At 41.7% G+C, this 16,478-nt stretch overlaps 1 protein-coding gene across 3 annotated transcripts; it reads right to left on the bottom strand.

Annotated features, from left to right (window-relative positions):
* Positions 1–1,401: 1,401 nt before the first annotated feature.
* Positions 1,402–16,371, bottom strand: DPH7 (diphthamide biosynthesis 7). Of its 3 annotated transcripts, XM_043989016.1 has the most exons (10): positions 16,161–16,371; positions 15,674–15,944; positions 14,361–14,503; positions 10,894–10,981; positions 5,557–5,651; positions 4,962–5,134; positions 4,318–4,390; positions 4,009–4,074; positions 3,524–3,696; positions 1,402–2,600 (listed from the first exon to the last, which is right to left on the bottom strand). In XM_043989016.1, exons 2-10 carry the CDS (start codon positions 15,932–15,934, stop codon positions 2,128–2,130), a joined length of 1,545 nt encoding a protein of 514 aa, XP_043844951.1. In that variant the 5' UTR covers positions 15,935–15,944; positions 16,161–16,371; the 3' UTR covers positions 1,402–2,127. The 3 variants fall into 3 exon arrangements, with proteins under 3 accessions (XP_043844951.1, XP_043844950.1, XP_043844952.1); XM_043989015.1 differs by lacking the exon at positions 16,161–16,371 and having other exon boundaries at positions 15,674–16,054; XM_043989017.1 differs by lacking the exon at positions 16,161–16,371 and having other exon boundaries at positions 14,361–14,555; positions 15,674–15,761.
* Between the last annotated feature and the right edge of the window lie 107 nt (positions 16,372–16,478).

Genomic DNA, 16,478 nt, shown 5'->3' with positions numbered 1-16,478 from the left:
CCAGGGAATCTGTCATCAAGGGAAAAGCAGCTTTTAGTAAGAGCTAATAAATGGGAGATGTGGAAGTGGAATCAGTTTAAGACGAAGGGAAAGTTTGTTGCATGTGGAGCAGACATTCCAGAGGGCACAGTGGAAGGGCTAGGTGGAGTCAGGTTGGAACTTTGGGGTGCATGGGCTAAAGAAGATGGGGATAAAGAGTTGTTGATGGAACTAGATGATGACCTATAGAACTTCATAGTCACTGGTATATGAAAAGTATGAGCAGATTTGAGAATTGTCATCACTGAGTGGAGGGTGCCACTCCTCTGCCCTCAAAGAAAATGCACAGCAGGAGATGGGAAATCTGAAGTTGAAGGGAGGGTCGTTCTCCATATGCCAGTGGGGTGGCAGCAAGAGGTACAAGGATAACGTGCTGGCACAGATGGAAGCAGTTGTTTTGGGGTAGATGGAGGTTGCCCAGCAGGGCCCCTAGAAGCCTTTCCTAAGAAACACACTGTGCAGACAGGAAATGGGAGGTTCAGAACACTAGTACACCTGTGGTCTGTAATCTCACCTGAGGAGGCTAGCTATGAGGCAGGAGAATCTTCGAAATGAGATCTTTATCAGAGAAACTTGCTTCAAAGGTTTTTAAAAATGCTTTTAATCTTAGTTTTATTGGGGGGTTTTTTGTACAAAAACTTTAAACGTTTCTGCCATCAAAATCATCCATTTTTTTTCTTCTGTGATCCATTCTGTCCCTTGTTTGGTCATGAACTTTAATCTATAGATATGATAGGTAATTTTTCCATGTTTCTTTATTTATGATATGACCTTTTATATCTAGGTCATGTATTCATACAGCACTTATCTTGGTATATGCCGTAAGATGTTGGTCTTGATCTAATATCTTCCACACTGCTTGTCTAACTTTCCCAACTTTTAAAAAAATCAAATATTGAGTCCTTATCCCAGTAACTGGGATCTTTGTGTTTATCAAACACTAGGCTACTAGATTCATTGGCTTCTGTATGCTGTGTTCCTAATCTGTTCCACTAATCAATTTCTCTATTTTTTAGCCAGTACCAAATTGTTTTGAGAATTATTGCTTTGTAGTAAGAATAATATAAAATTCTACAACAGGGTTAAATGCCTACATTTGTATAAATTAAACTAGCCTCGCAGATTAAAATGGACTAATAAACTCTTAGTCATGGCACCCATAGACTCTGGCTTGTCTATTTAACCAAAAACATCCTTCTACTGAGAGTACAAAGACAACCCAAAGAAATAGGAAATGGGAAAATGTTCTCATCTCCCTCTTCTGACCCTGATCCCCCCCCTCACCCCCAAGTAAAAGAGCAGGCAAAAATGCCAAATCTACTTACCCACACCAGTAAACAAGTTTGGAGGCCAGTCAGAATCTATAATGATGCAATTATAAAACTTTATTTGTTTTTAAGGTGTTTTCCTGAGGAAAACATTTCATTTTAAAAGAATTTTACAACTTGAGCAAAAGTAACTGGAATGGACATATCTTATCTCCTACAGACATTTCGGTCATCACTACTGAGGTTATATTTTAAGAGTTCATTTCTAGAATGCTAATTTTTCTCCAAAATCAATCATTTAGTCTCCTGCAGCCAGAAAAAAACAGCCAATTTTACCAGGATATACACAACGTCCATTTCTTGCCCTCTGCTATGAAGATGGCTTAGTAAAGAATTTCTCTTGATATTTGACAGTTTAGAGGTAGAAAATGCCAATTTTAGGAACCCAAAATCTAAGATCCATATGGAATACTCTTCAAAGCAGAAATGCCTAGCCAACTCTAAATAGCATGAACACTAAGTTTAAGGACTACACTCAAAGAAAGAAACCATCTCCTTAGCTTGCAATAAGCTTAGCAGTAGACATTCATTAAAAGAAGCTATTATCTTCCTCATTAACTATACATGGCTGTTCAAAAAGTAGTTGAGTACTTAATACAATCAGAGAAACTTCATTTTTAAAAAGTTACACAGGGTTGAACATCACAAGGAATAATAAAGTCCTTGTACAATTCACTCACAAAGAAGAACCCAGTACTTTCAGATTCATTTGTGGAAATGTCTGTCCTTTAAGTCCAATTTGTAAACTGGTCATAGTAATTTATTCTTTAATTGACCCTGTTTCCCACTTCCAGAGGTGAAGGGCATGATCATAAAAGGAACATGTGGCTAAAAAGTTAACAACAGTTTTTGTTCTAGTTTCTTCTTCAACCTCAAGAGTCATTCCCCCTAACCTACTAGTCAGATGGCTGGAGCTCTCCTTAGTAACCAGTGGGACAAAAAAGTCTGATGTCTCTCTCATGATCCCATTAGAGATTGTGCCTTGCTCATATGAACTCTTTTCGCTGATTGCTGTATCAAAAGAGGTTGCAGACAATGGATATGCTTTGTTCATATGCCACCGATTACCTAATTTCCAGCTCCCGATGTCACTTTTATCGTCAGATGTTGAAAAAGTCTGTTGTTGAATTTGCTTATTGGGGTTTAGACAAAGCCTGGACCAGTCAGCTCCATAGGCCAATGAATTGTGTAGCTTATAGGACACAGGGATAAAGGACCCCTCCTTCCTCTCCTCTAAGAAGAAATAAGACAATAAAAGACAAATTTGATGGTTCTGTGTTCATTAAGGTTATGAGCTATCAACAGCTAATAATGTTTTTTTTGTCCATCAATTCCTCCAAAATGACTAATCAAAGAACATTGAGAAAAGGGGAATTACAAGTACTGACAGAAGTTGATGAGAAAAATAACAGGAAATTAGTAAAGGTAAAATAGTCATAGACTGCTAAAAGGAATGTAGTAAAATAGTACATTAATCAGCAATTAGTGAATCCCTTCTTGATTGCTGCTTTTAGAAGAAATAAAATAATAAAAGAAGTCAAATAAATAAGTCAAAGCCTAGAAAATTACCTTTGCCTTTGCCAAGCCTAGAAAAGTACCTTCTTCTCTACTCAAGCATGCTCAGAATTTTTTCCTTTACTAGTCTAAAACCTGGAGGTTGAAGCTGATGGTCAATCCAGATAAAGTTCCATTAAAGGCAAGGGCTAGAACTACATTAGGCCTTCAGTGGCTGAAGTAAGTTAAAAGACTGCACCACCCAGAAATAGCTATTAAACAAAGATCATGCTCCTCTGTTAGGCAAAGAGCTATGAGCAAAGGACAACTACACACTGGAACCTAACTCTTTACAGCAAATTTGTGGGCTAAGGCCAACACAAGAGCATGTACTGGACATCAGCTAACCCTCTATGAATAGTGATGCTGGTGGCCTGGATGGGAAGACATTCTGCCTGCCAGCAGCTGCCTGAGTCCCACAGGCAGGAAGAGATGCTGACTGGCTGCTATCATTACCATAACACAGGGACTGGAAGGCATAGTGGTCCTGGAATAAGGAAGCTCTTCCCAGGATCACTGGCTTCAGGGAAAGGGTCTAAATCTTTGGGGACCCATGGAGTACTCCAGGACTGACTCTGACCATGCTTCCCGATTCAACTCACCCAAAGGCTTGTGGCAATTGAGGATCTTAAAGCCACTGTGCATGCATGCGGCCAGAAGTAGGTGAGGACATACAGGGTGCCACTTGAGTCTCCACACTCCTCCATTTACATGAGTGTCATCAAATGGCTGGTTCATTTTACGGGTGTCCCATAAGAGAATGTGCTCATCGTAACTAAAACCAATGAATGACAGCAAAATTGTCAGAGAAAGCCAAACTCAAATTACCAGCAGCAGCAGCAGCAGCACAAAAGACACCTGGGGGATAAAAAAAACCAAACCAACAACAAACCACCTCCCAGAGAAATAGAGCAAGGCAGTTTCTATCATCTTTCTCAACCCCATTATGGAAAAGGGTCTCTCTTCAAGTACTGTTCTGGGCTAGGAGCTGACTTAAATGAGAATAACCAAGTACCACAAACTCAAATGGAAGGAAAGGAAGAAAGGAAAAGAAAAAGCCAAACACACTAACGTAAGGAGAACTCACCTTCCTGTGGCCAGAATATTCTCCCGGTGAGGATTGCTCTGGATACTGCACACACCCATTGAATGTCTGCAATAAGAGATAGTCCATGAGACAGCAGGAATCAAGAATGAACAAGCTGTGTGCAGATAACGAGAAGACATTTTCTGGCATACTCCACATAAGAAGGCCCATGGAATACAGTAACAGAAAATGAGGTGGGGAGGTAAGGAAGGCAAAATTAATGGAGGACCCTAAATGCAAGTTTGATTACAAGAGTTCCTGCCACAAGCCTGCATTCCCTGACTAGGTGGCACCACCACGGGAGTGTACCTCTTACTGGTAAACAAAGGGTTATCCAGCTTGCTCCTGGTATCCCAGCCTTTCAGAAGCCCATCATCTCCACCTGTGTGAATACAGAAACACCCATCAAAAATAGCACTCACTACAGGCAAAGCCCAGACACTTCTCAGAGGGTTGGTTAATCCCAAAGAACAGTTCTGATTATCACCCTCACCTGGAAACTTACGTACTCCATGGAACAACAGAAAAGAGACCACTATTTTTTTCTTTTTCCCTTATACTCTTCCCCCTCCCTTCTATTCCCCTTCTCTTTGGGAAGCTAAATTATGAACAAAAGTTGATTAACCATCCTTGGCAAGAGATATCTCTGGAACCATTAGAGATCCTTGGAACAGCCCAGTCTGTGGGCTGCAACATTGATGGCAGGCATCCTCATGATGTCATTGATGACATCAATAGTGTTGCTGTGGAATGCCCAGCAAGTTAAGCTACAAAGGAGACTATTACAATAAATTAACATTTAACAACAACAAAAAGTTGATTAACCAAGTGCAACCCAAATAACCCCACGTTGCATCCACAGTCATGTGGTCAAAACTACTAGTGTGTTTCCCTAACTAAAATGCCTGAGGATTTGATGTCAAGGGAAGTAATGGCCTGCACCATATTCTGACCTGAATAGACAATGTCTGTTTGCCAGTAATTGAAGGCAGCAATCCAGGCTTCAAAGTCATGGGCCTTCCAATCTGACAGACTATGTAGTGAAAGCTCCGATTTATCCACAGCAAGGAAGTGGAGGTGACCCCTCGAATCACTACTAATGATTCTTAGGGGCTGACCAGTGGTCCTAGAGATAAAGTCAATAAGAAAAGTGAGTGGGGAAAAAAAGAAAAGTGAGTTGAAGTCTATTTGCTGATTTGAAACCCACCATCTCCTTCCCACCTCAAGCCTAGGATACCAAAAGAAGTGTCATAGGAAAAGTCTCAAACCCAAAATACAATTATCTTTTTTTTCCCCCCTTTTTTTGGTGAGGCAATTGGGGTTAAGTGACTTGCCCAGGGTCACACAGCCAGTAAGTGTTAAGTGGCTGAGGCTGGATTTGAACTCAGGTCCTCCAGACTCCAGGGCCAGTGCTCTATCCACTGTACCATCTAGCTGCCCCTTTGTGTGTAGTACTTTTAAAGATGATTGTAGGACAGCTTTGGCATTCAGCTGTATGAGAATAAGAACTGGCCCTCAAAGGAGTAACAGTGGATCTGGGAAATTTACCTTGTGCCTTGTCCAATTGACCAGTCTAGAGACAATGCAATACTGTGTTGTCCCAGGGCTTTCTTAAGAAGTGGCTGTAATATGTAATGGTTCTTCTACTAGAGGCAAAAAAGAATCTATCAAGGGGAAGCAAGAGCTCAGAATAATCCCACAATCCCAAACTATTCTTCCCTCTTAATGTAGGCAAGCAAATGCTCCAATGTTCAAAGCTAAACACGAGCAGTTAGAAGCCTCTACAAGTTTTCATTCCTGCATGCTACCTCAGAGAAAGAATAGCTTTTGTCTCTGAAGACTTTTTTTCAGCCACAGTGACCTTTGTCAATGTGATCTTTGTGACTGTGATGAAACAGGACCAGGCTAGCCCCCAACAAAGCTTCCTTTCCACAGACATCTTCACCACCACCAGCATGGGAGCCAACATACTCCGAAGGAAATAACAAGTTTCTCTTCCCACGACTATTCAAAATTCTTAAAATGATTAAAGTGATGCCCAGTATAATAAATACTTATTAATTCACCTAAGCTGAATGTGAATGGTGGGAGAAAATATCAACCTAATAACAGTCTGGTAAAATAGAAGAGGTATAGATCATTTTCTCAAAGAAATGCAGTTTTAAGTACCTTCGCACAATCACAATAACACTAGATTTGGAGAAATGACCTGGGTTCAAATCCCAGCTCTGCCATTTATTACCTGTGTGACCTTGAGCAAAGTCATACATGAACCTCTCCGACCTGAGTTTCTCACATGTGAAATGAGGGGATTGGACTAGATGACCTACAACATCCTGAATAGGTGCAAGTACTACAAAGAATACTTGCTGGGGGCAGCTAGGTGGCAAAGTGGATAAAGCACCAGCCCTAGATTCAGGAAGACCTGAGTTCAAATCCGGCCTCAGACACTTGACACTTACTAGCTGTGTGACCCTGGGCAAGTCACTTAACCCTCACTGCCCTGCCAAAAGAAAATACTTGCTGGTTTGGGCTGACAAGAATAAAAGACACATGGATCAAAGACTGTCCTAGAAAGAACTTAATTGCTTTGATATATTAGATAATATTTCTGAGTTTGCAAAGAACTTTAAAACACTACTTACTATTCACAACAACCCTATGAATTAAGTACTATTTCATATCCATTTCAAATATGAGAAAAAAAGGCTTAGAAAGCATGACTTGAATCACATAGCTAATAAGTGTGTGAAAGGCAAGAATCAATTAATCAAGCATTTATTAAGCACCTACTATGTGTTAAATAGGCATTATACTAGGTCCTGAAGGTACAAATTTTAAAAAAAGAAACAACCCCTACTTTTCTCATGGTATACATTCTATCTGAGGAGACAATATATACATATACAAGTATATACAGAATAAATGCAAAATAAAGACAAGATAGTTATGGAGGGAGCATATTGGAAGATGGAAAGATCGAGAAAATTTTTCTGGAAGTGATACCTGAGCTGTTTTTTATGAAGATGGTACTCTAAAGAAATCGAGGAATTCTGTGAAACAGAAGGGAGGAGAAAGTAAGCACATTCCAGGACTGGAGAAGGCCAGTATAAAGGTAGATGAAATCTCATGTGTGATGAAGAGAGGCCAGTCTGGCTCAATCTCAGGACTGAGGACGGAAGCTAATTAAGCTGAAAAGAAACCCCCTTTCAGTGAGCCAAATTTTCCCTTGTTTGTTCTACAAATTTATTTAGTAAATCCCCCCTCCTACCCCACAAAGAATAGGAACCTTGAGCCTAAGCAATTCTCAACTAACAAAAATTCCGACTTAGTGAGGTTTAACCATAGACCTTTTCCCCAAAAGTGAGTAAGAGACAAAATTTCTTAGACAAGTACAACTAAAAAAAATAATAATAATAAAAACCAGACAAGTACAACTTCCACTTCCTCAACACACACTCATGTAATTTGACTTCCATTCTCATTACTCTATTGCAACTGTTACTGAAAAGTCACCAATGACTTCCTAAATGTCACATCCAATGATCTATTCTCAGTCTTCATCTTCTTCAACCTTCTCTGCAGCTTTTGACCATACTGACAACTCATTCTTTTTTTTTTGGTGAGGCAATTGGGGTTAAGTGACTTGCCTAGGGTCACACAGCTAGTAATTGTTAAGTGTCTGAGGTCGGATTTGAACTCAGGTCCTCCTGAATCCAGGGCCAGTGCTCTATCCACTGCACCACCTACCTGCCCCAACTCATTCTTCCATGATACTGTATTCCCTGGCTTCGACCTTACCACATTCTCCTTTTTCTAACCACGGGTCTTCTCCAAGGCCCTATGCTCTCTTCTTTTCTCTCTCTCACCCTTTCCTTGTGAGTTCATGAGATCCCACCCCAAACCCAACCCATTGCCATCTCCCCCACCACCACCCCCCCACACTTCAAATGTCCTTGTTTCTTTTAAGGACATCCAGACATTCAGGTTTACAATCTTGGTCAGGAAGCCAACAAGCATTTTTCAGCACCTGCTAAGCACTGGCGAATATGAACAACAGCAAACTATGAAGAATATGAAGAAAAACAAAAAGCAGTGCTGCTTCTCAAGGACCCCACAATCTAATGGGAGAGACAAAATGCAAATGGCTCTGCAGAAACAAGATACAGACAGGATAAACTGAAGATGATCTCAAGGAGATGACACCAGCATTGAGGGGGATAGGGAAAGTTGCCCTCTAGTCTCTCTTCCTCAATTCAACAAGCCTTGAATATCCAACACCCTACCCCACATATCCAATCAGTCTTATCAACTCTATTCCCACAACAGATCTCAACCTCTTCTTTTTCTGCTCATGCAGAGCACACTTTCATAGCTTTATAATCTGATGCAGGACTATCCCAGGAGTCTTCTCACTTGACTCCAGCTTCTAGTCTCTCCTGTCTCCACTCTGTCCTTTACATGGTTGTCAAAATAGTCTTTCTAAAGCAAAGATCATGTTACTCCACTGCTCAAAACACTTCAGAGGCTGCCTATTGCCCCTAGGATAAAATGCAAGTTCCTCAGCTTTGCATTTAAAGTCCTTTATAATCAGTCTCCAATTTACCTTTCCATGCTTAACAGGCACAACTCCTCTGCCTTGTCTTTGTGTTCCACTGAATGAGCCTACTTGAGTTTCTGTAAACTTAGCTTTTCATCTCCTATGTCAGGGCTTCTGTATAGGCTACTGTCCCCCATGGCCAGGATGCATGCTCTCCTAACCTCTGTCCCTAGCTTCCTTCAAGGCTCAGCTCATGGGCCATTTCCTACTAGAAGTTTTTCTGGCTCCCCTCAATTGTTTTTTTTTAATTTAATTAAAAAAATTTTTTTAAGGGCAATGGGGGTTAAGTGACTTGCCCAGGGTCACACAGCTAGTTAAGTGTCAAGTGTCTGAGGCTGGATTTGAACTCAGGTCCTCCTGAATTCAAGGCCAGTGCTTTATCTATTGCGCCACCTAGCTGCCCCCTTGGCTCCCCTTAATTGTTAGTAAATTCCTCTCTCCTCTCTCCTCTTCCTCCTCTTCCAAAAATGACCATATATATTAAAAGTTATTAACTTCTGTGTCTTAGAATCCTGTAGCAGTCTGGTAAAGCCTTTCTGAGAATAACTTTTTTGGCGGGGGGGTGGGGCAATGAGGGTTAGGTGACTTGCCTAGGGTCACACAGCTAGTAAGTGTCAAGTGTCTGAGGCCAGATTTGTACTCAGGTCCTTCTAAATCCAGGGCCGGTGCTTTATTCACTGCGTCACCTAGCTGCCCCAGAGAATAACATTTTTAAATGCATAAAACACAAGGGATTAAATGGAAAACCAGTGATATTAAAATACAGTTATCAACTATTAAAAAACTAAGTTCACAGATCCCAGGTCAAGAATCCTTGATATATTTACATGTTTGTGTACCTATGATTTCTTCCCAGTAGAATGTAAGCTCTTTGAAAGGGTTGTTTTCTATTTTGTCTTTGTATCTCTGGTACTGAAGAACAGTGCCATGCACATAGTAGAAACTAAAAAATGTGTGTTGGTTCAGGTTTCCTGGAATTTTATTCTTGCCTCTCTTATTGCTCCTTCTCAATTAGAAAATTGTAGGATTTACTGTGATAGACTTAGCTCTTCTCAGCAGTGCAATGATCCAAGACAATTCCAAAGAAATCATGAAAAAATCCAGAACATCCAGAAAAAAGAAGTGTGGGTTCTGAAGGCAGATTGAACCATATGGTTTCTACTTTTGTTTTTGTTTTTTGAGGTTTTTCCCTTTCGTTCTGATTCTTCTTTCACAGCATGACTAATGCAGAAATACGTTTAATGTGATTGTACATATATAACCTATATCAGATTGCTTTCTGTCTTGGGGAGGGGGGAGGGAGGGAGAAAACTTTGGAACTAAAAACCTTATGAAAACAAATGCTGAAAACTATCTTTACATGTAACTGGAAAATAATAAAATACTTTTATGATTTAAAAAAAGAATCTGAGGGCAGCATATCAGCTTAGTTTTAAAATAAAATATCTATGAATTTTAAAAAAAGAAAAAAGAAAACTGTGGTAGAGATCTTAGAGATTGTAAAGTACAAAGCTATCACTTTTATATTGCTTCTCTTTTCTCTATACCTGCTCTAAGTGATTTCATATACTCGTAGGGCTTCAACTATTAATTCTATGAGAATGACTCCAAAATATGAATATATAGCCCTGACTTCTCTCTGGCTAAAGGTTTATATATCCAATTATCCAGCTAGGCTTCAACCTCCTGGGCTTTGACTTCATAAGCAAAGCAAACACTGTCAGTTTTATCTTCACTCAGCACCAACAGAGTATCTACCATGAATAACCAGTTTTGTGTGAACAGCTTTATATTTTCAACTCTATGTAGGAACTATTGTCCTTAATAAAATACAAACTCATTGGAAACTGTGATTGAATTCAGAGCAGCATTCTTGTCATTATGTTTTTGGGGATGCAGTGGAAACAATGCTTGATTTTAGAGTAAGTACCTTGGCTGGAATCCCAGCTCTGCTACTTATTTATTCCAAATAGATTAACCACATCTATAAAATGAGGTTAGACTGTATGACTTTTAAGGTCTCTTCCAATAATAAATATATTCCTTTAATACTATTTTCTCAGTCAATAGATACAAAAAATACAACTATTAGAGTGCGGTGGGGAGAGGGGACAAATCTAAAAATTTTTTGTATTAAAAATGGGAATTTTTTTAGACACCCCTGCCTATGGTAAACTTAATCAGGCATAGTTCACACCTGATTTTCTCAAAGCACTAAAGAGAGTACTTGCCTTTAGTCTTTACACAAATAAGACACATAGGCCTAGCTTTCCCCAGCAACTGACCTCTAATTCCATCAAGTTAAGCAGCTCCATGCATCCTTTAGCATCTGCCAGTCCCAGGACAGCCTGGTTAGCAATTCGAACAGGGCACCTTGGGAGAGAGAAGACACCAACCTTAAGTCACAACTACAAAAGGATGAAGCAAATATAAGCATGAAGGGTAGTACAGAAATTGGTGCAGGGTGTCCCATGTAACTCAACATTTAAACACAAGCCCAAATTTGGACTAACCTCTGTCATTCAGCTCCCAGGGAAATGGCATATTTCTCTTAACAAGAAGCAAAGAAAAAAATAGTCACTTGTAAGAAAGCCAAGAAATTTGAAAATAAACTGCTTCTTGGGTGCCACCTGGTGGACAAAGTTGTAATAAACAGGATAGATTAAAAGAGAAGACAGGCTTTTAGCAGAGAGGAAGGAAGCCAGGGGATCCAGGAGGTGGAGATGATGGAGAACATCCCAGACACCAGGGGACAGCCAGTGAAAATGCCTGGAGTCAGGAGACAGAACAGCAAGTATAACCGCACCAATAAATATGTGGAGAGAGTAAGGTATAAAAAGATTAGAAACTTAAGAAGGAACCATGTTATAAATGGCTTTAAAAGCCCAAAAGAGGGGGCGGCTAGGTGGCGCAGTGGATAAAACACCGGCCCTGGATTTAGGAGTTCCTGAGTTCGAATCTGGCCTCAGACACTTGACACCTACTGGCTGTGTGACCCTGGGCAAGTCACTTAACCCCCATTGCCCCATAAAAAAATTTTTTTTTTTAAATAACAATTTAAAAGCCCAAAAGAGAATGTTATTTTTGCTCCTGGAGGTAAGAGGAAGTTGAACTGATTGAGCTGAAGGGGACAGGGGATGAGGGGGAAGGGGCAGTTTAGAGTATCAGATCTATGATTGGGGAGGATCACTTTGATAACTGAGTGAGGGGTAGTCTGGAGTGGGGAGGGACTAGAGGCAGGAGGACACACCAAAAGGCATGAGATAAGGACCTGTACATTGTTGTCAGTCAAGGAACATTTATCGAATGCCTATGGTGTGCCAGGCAATGTGCTAAGTAGTAGGGATAACAAAGAAGGACAAAAGACAGTCCCTGCTCTCAAGGAATTTAAAGTCTAATGGGGGAGACAACATACAAACTTGCTGTTTTTCCTTTGTTCTCTAAGAAGACCATGACATCAGTAGGTGATGTCTTGACTTGCAGTGAATTGAATTTAAGTGAGGGAGGGCTGGGCAAAGTCACCAGTCTCACTCTCTCCTCCAGGGCCATCTGAGTCCAGTGACAAGATATATATCAGAATAACTGGAGATGGACCTGAATGTTTGAGGCAATTGGGATTAAGTGACTTGCCCATCACATAGCCAGTGTCAAGTGTCTGAGGCCGGATTTGAACTCAGGTCCTCCTGACTCCAGGGCCAGTGTTCTATCCACTGCACCAACTTGATGCCCCTGCAAAAAACTATGTACAAACAAGATAAAAACAGGATAAATTGAAGATAATCAATAGAAAGGAAGCAATAGTACTAAGGGGAATTGGGAAAGACTTCTTGCAGGGACTTTAGCTGAGACTTGAAGGAAGCCAGGGAAAACAAGAGACAGATAAGAAAGGAGAATGTGCCACCAGGCAAGGGGAAAAGTCAGTGAAAATGGTGTCACTGGAATACAGAGTAGGGTGGAGTGTTGCAAAAATGTCTAAGTCTCAGTGTTAGAGGAAGAAAAAAATAAAGTCTCCAAGCCAAAAGAAAATAGGTTTATTGAGAGAGGGATCCTGTCGCACAGTAAAGCTGGTCTCAGGTCAAGGACCCAAAGACCCCCAAGCCTCAGGATCCACGGATATTTATATACCGTGACGCCTCCCCCAAATTAACATAATCCCAGGGGTACAAATACAGTAAAGTATGGAATAGGAAGAGTCATACACTCGTGTAAATCACTTGCCATTCTATATATTGTAACAATTGGAATGACGCCACCTGCATGAGAAGGTCTCTGGGGGCAAGACCATGTGTCTTTTCTTTGGGGTCAGGAAGTGACATTTGCTGGTGGGAGGAAGAACGGGGAGGCTGGCGCTCTGACTTGCTCTCTTTTCTGAGCACTCTGGGGGAGAAAGGAGCTAGAAATGCACTCTCCCTTTAATAGATAGATGAATCTAGGCCTTTCTCTTTCTCTTCACCAAATTCTTATTCTCCTTAATAAATGTTTAAAAGTCTAACCCTTGCTAAAGCTTATAATTTATTGGCGACCACTCATTAGATATTTTAGACAGACTAACTAGAATTTTAGCCCCTTACAATATCTTACTTAAAATAGCCCTATTACTAAGTAACAAGCTCATAACATAAGAAGCCATCTATTGGACTGCATCTTTGCCATCTCAGACGTACCCTCTCTGGCCTATCTTTATCTGAATTGTTTCTCAGATATCAAGACTTTCCACCATATTAGTTAAGCTTAGCTCTCCAACTTCTTTCCCACTCTGATTGGTCCCGTATAGCTCAGAAGTTACTATTTTAGGTATATGACCTTTAAACTGATTGGTGGCTACACCTACCTACAATTGGAAATCAAACAGTTGAATCTTCGGTTAAGTTTGTAGAGTAGACAAGTTAGTATTTGCCTTAGCTCCTTTCAATACCTATCTTTCTTACTCTTTTTTTGCTTGTTTTGGTTTTTGCAGGGCAATGAGGGTTAAGTGACTTGCCCAGGGTCACACAGCTAGTACATATCAAGTGTCTGAGGCCAGATTTGAACTCAGGTCCTCCTGAATCCAGGGCTGGTGCTTTATTCATTGTACCACCTTACTGCCCTCTTACTTACTCTTAAGCTAGTAAAGAATACCACAGTTTGTAGTCTATAAACTGCTTAGTAATACTGTTAAATTATTGGTATCTAAAGGGTAGGGAAAATCTCACTCACAGAGGCAATGTCAGAGGAGGGAAGGGGACATGAGAGATGTTGCAAACTTAGAACGGATAAGACTTCACAAGAGACTGAAAGAGTTGGGGTGAGAGAGAGTAAGGAGTCAAAGATGACACCTAGACTGGGAGCCTGAGTGACTGGGAGGATGATGGTGCCCTCAACTGTAACAGTAATGTTAAGAAGGGAGAAGGGTTTTAGAGGAAAAATTTAAAAAAATTAAAATAGTCTGGGACATGCTGAGTTTAAGATGTCCAACAGGCAGTTAAAGATAACGAGATTGGAAAAAAAATTTTTTTTTTAAAGATTGGAAGGCAGGGGCAGCTAGATGGCGCAGTGGTTAAAGCACCGGCCCTGGATTCAGGAGTACCTGAGTTCAAATCCGGCCTCAGACACTTGACACTTACTAGCTGTGTGACCCTGGGCAAGTCACTTAACCCCAACTGCCTCACAAAAAAAAAAAAAAAAAAAAGATTGGAAGGCAGAAAAGGAGTTAAAGCTGTATGGCTCCTGATATTCCCCAAACCAACTCTGTGCCCCTTCAAATTGTACGTACCATTTCATATCCAGAATGGCAGCACAGTCTTTCCTTTGGATTTCAGTGAGGGGGGAATCAGTGACATCCTTATTGAAACTATACAAATAAAGACGACCCATACGGACCTGAGAATCCACAATTTCACCAATGTTCGATCCACACTATAAGAAAGACAGGAAAGCACTCTCTTACTTATCCCTACGGATGTGACAACTGGGAAAAAAGATCAGAGAGAGAGAGAATTTTCCAGGATCATAGTGAAAGTTGGTAAGAAATAGAAAATTAAGAAGCCAATATTCTGTACCTTAATGACTATACCACACAACCTACCTCTCAAGGCAAGGAATTTTTGCTTCTTATGCATGCTGTTAGGAACATGTGAATTTCCATTCTGGGTTAGACTTATGGTCCAGCCAACCCAAGATTCTGTCTGGCAGTCACAAAAAAGATGAATTCTAAAAGGGTATGACTGTTCTTTTTTACTTCAGTCTCAAAAGGTTAGGCACATATACTCCCCCCAGAAATCTAGCTTTCCTTCAAATTAAACTGCCGTTCAGGAACTTATACATAGCATTTTTTTTTTTTGGTGAGGTAATTGGGGTTAAGTGACTTGCCCAGGGTCACATAGCCAGTAAGTGTTAAGTATCTGAGGCTGGATTTGAACTCAGGTCCTCCTGACTCCAGGGCTGGTGCTCTATCCACTGTGCCACCTAGCTGCCCCTGCATTTTATGCTCCTTATATTCTAATTTTGCATGTTACCTTTAGAGAAATTAGCAAATTTTTGAAACTTTGCTACTTTGAATTTTCAAGGCCTCTCCCTGAGTACTTGATGTAGGTGGAACAGTGGAATGGGCATGTGAATTGAAATGATAGCTCAAATCTTACTTCAGACACATATTAGCAAGTCAGCCTGCCCCCGTTTACTCATTTGTAAAGTGGGGATAATAACAGCACCTATCTTCGGGGTTGTGGAGGGGATCAAATGAGTTATCCTACAAAAATGCTAACTTATTGTTAACAAATCTATTTCTCTCTTTCCCATCCCCGTTATGATTTGATATAACTCAGCCTCTTGGCCTTTATCCCTACAGGCCCATAAAGACTAAAGCTTTTGTCCTTAAACTGCTGCCCACCCCACTTTAATCACTTCACCTATGCTGTTCTGGGGCTCTAATTTATTTACTCACAAAAACGTTTATACAGAGTAAACCTTTAGGCTGTTATCCTCTAATTAGGCATCAATCCTTGAGGAGTCGGTAAGTGGGAGCCAGTACATAAGCATCAAGGTGCAGGGGTTGGGGTAGGGTAGACAGACAAGCAGACCCCCTACCTTGCTCCCCTGATTTCCCAGCTTATTAGCTTTGGCCTTCGACTCTGATTGGGTGGTGGACTTCTGGGCTTCGGGCTCCAATATCTGCAGCTGGTAGGTGCCGCAGGCCAGCAGGTTACTGATGCCCTCCAGCGGGCACCACTCCACCGTGTCTGCGCTGTACTCTGTGTCAATCATCTGAACGGTCTCGACCGGGGACACCTCCTCCTGGCGATGAGCCTGGAAGTAGGTTTTCTGCGAACCCATGTCCGGGAAGGCCATGCTGTGGGGTCTGAAGACCAAGAGGGAAAGCCGGGTCAGAGGGGAAGGCCCGCCAGGGAACGTCACTGGCCCGGGGAAGGTCCGGACTGGGGGCAGGAAAGTCTAGAAGAATGGGCGGGTCTAGCGCCAGAAGGGGCGGAGCTAGCCGAATAAGGAGCGGGCTAGAGCCTAGAGAGGCGTGGCTAGAACCGGAGGGGGCGGTACCCGAGGGCGCGGAACTACGAACCAGAAGGGCGGGGCTCGGCCATGGGCCGACACGCAAACACTGTTCCAGAAGCCAGAAAGGCTGACTCGGTGGGAGGGGGCCTTGCAGAACGCGGAAAGGTCTTAGTCCGCAGGGGCCCAGTCCCTCCTACACCACCAACTCTACATTGCGGTCTCTCAACAGCCGCCTCCACGCCGGGCAGCAGGCTTCTTCTGCGACTGCTTCCGGGGCACAAGAAGGGGGACTTCCTTGATCGGGGGCGGTCCCAGCTATCTCCCTGCGCGTGCCTGGCCCTAGGGTTAATACACCAGGGTTCAAACCTGGCGCGAGCCCACGTGT

The sequence above is a fragment of the Dromiciops gliroides genome, chromosome 2, assembly GCF_019393635.1.
Source record: "Dromiciops gliroides isolate mDroGli1 chromosome 2, mDroGli1.pri, whole genome shotgun sequence".
Classification (NCBI taxonomy): domain Eukaryota; kingdom Metazoa; phylum Chordata; class Mammalia; order Microbiotheria; family Microbiotheriidae; genus Dromiciops; species Dromiciops gliroides.
This window is presented reverse-complemented; position numbering and strand designations above follow the sequence as displayed.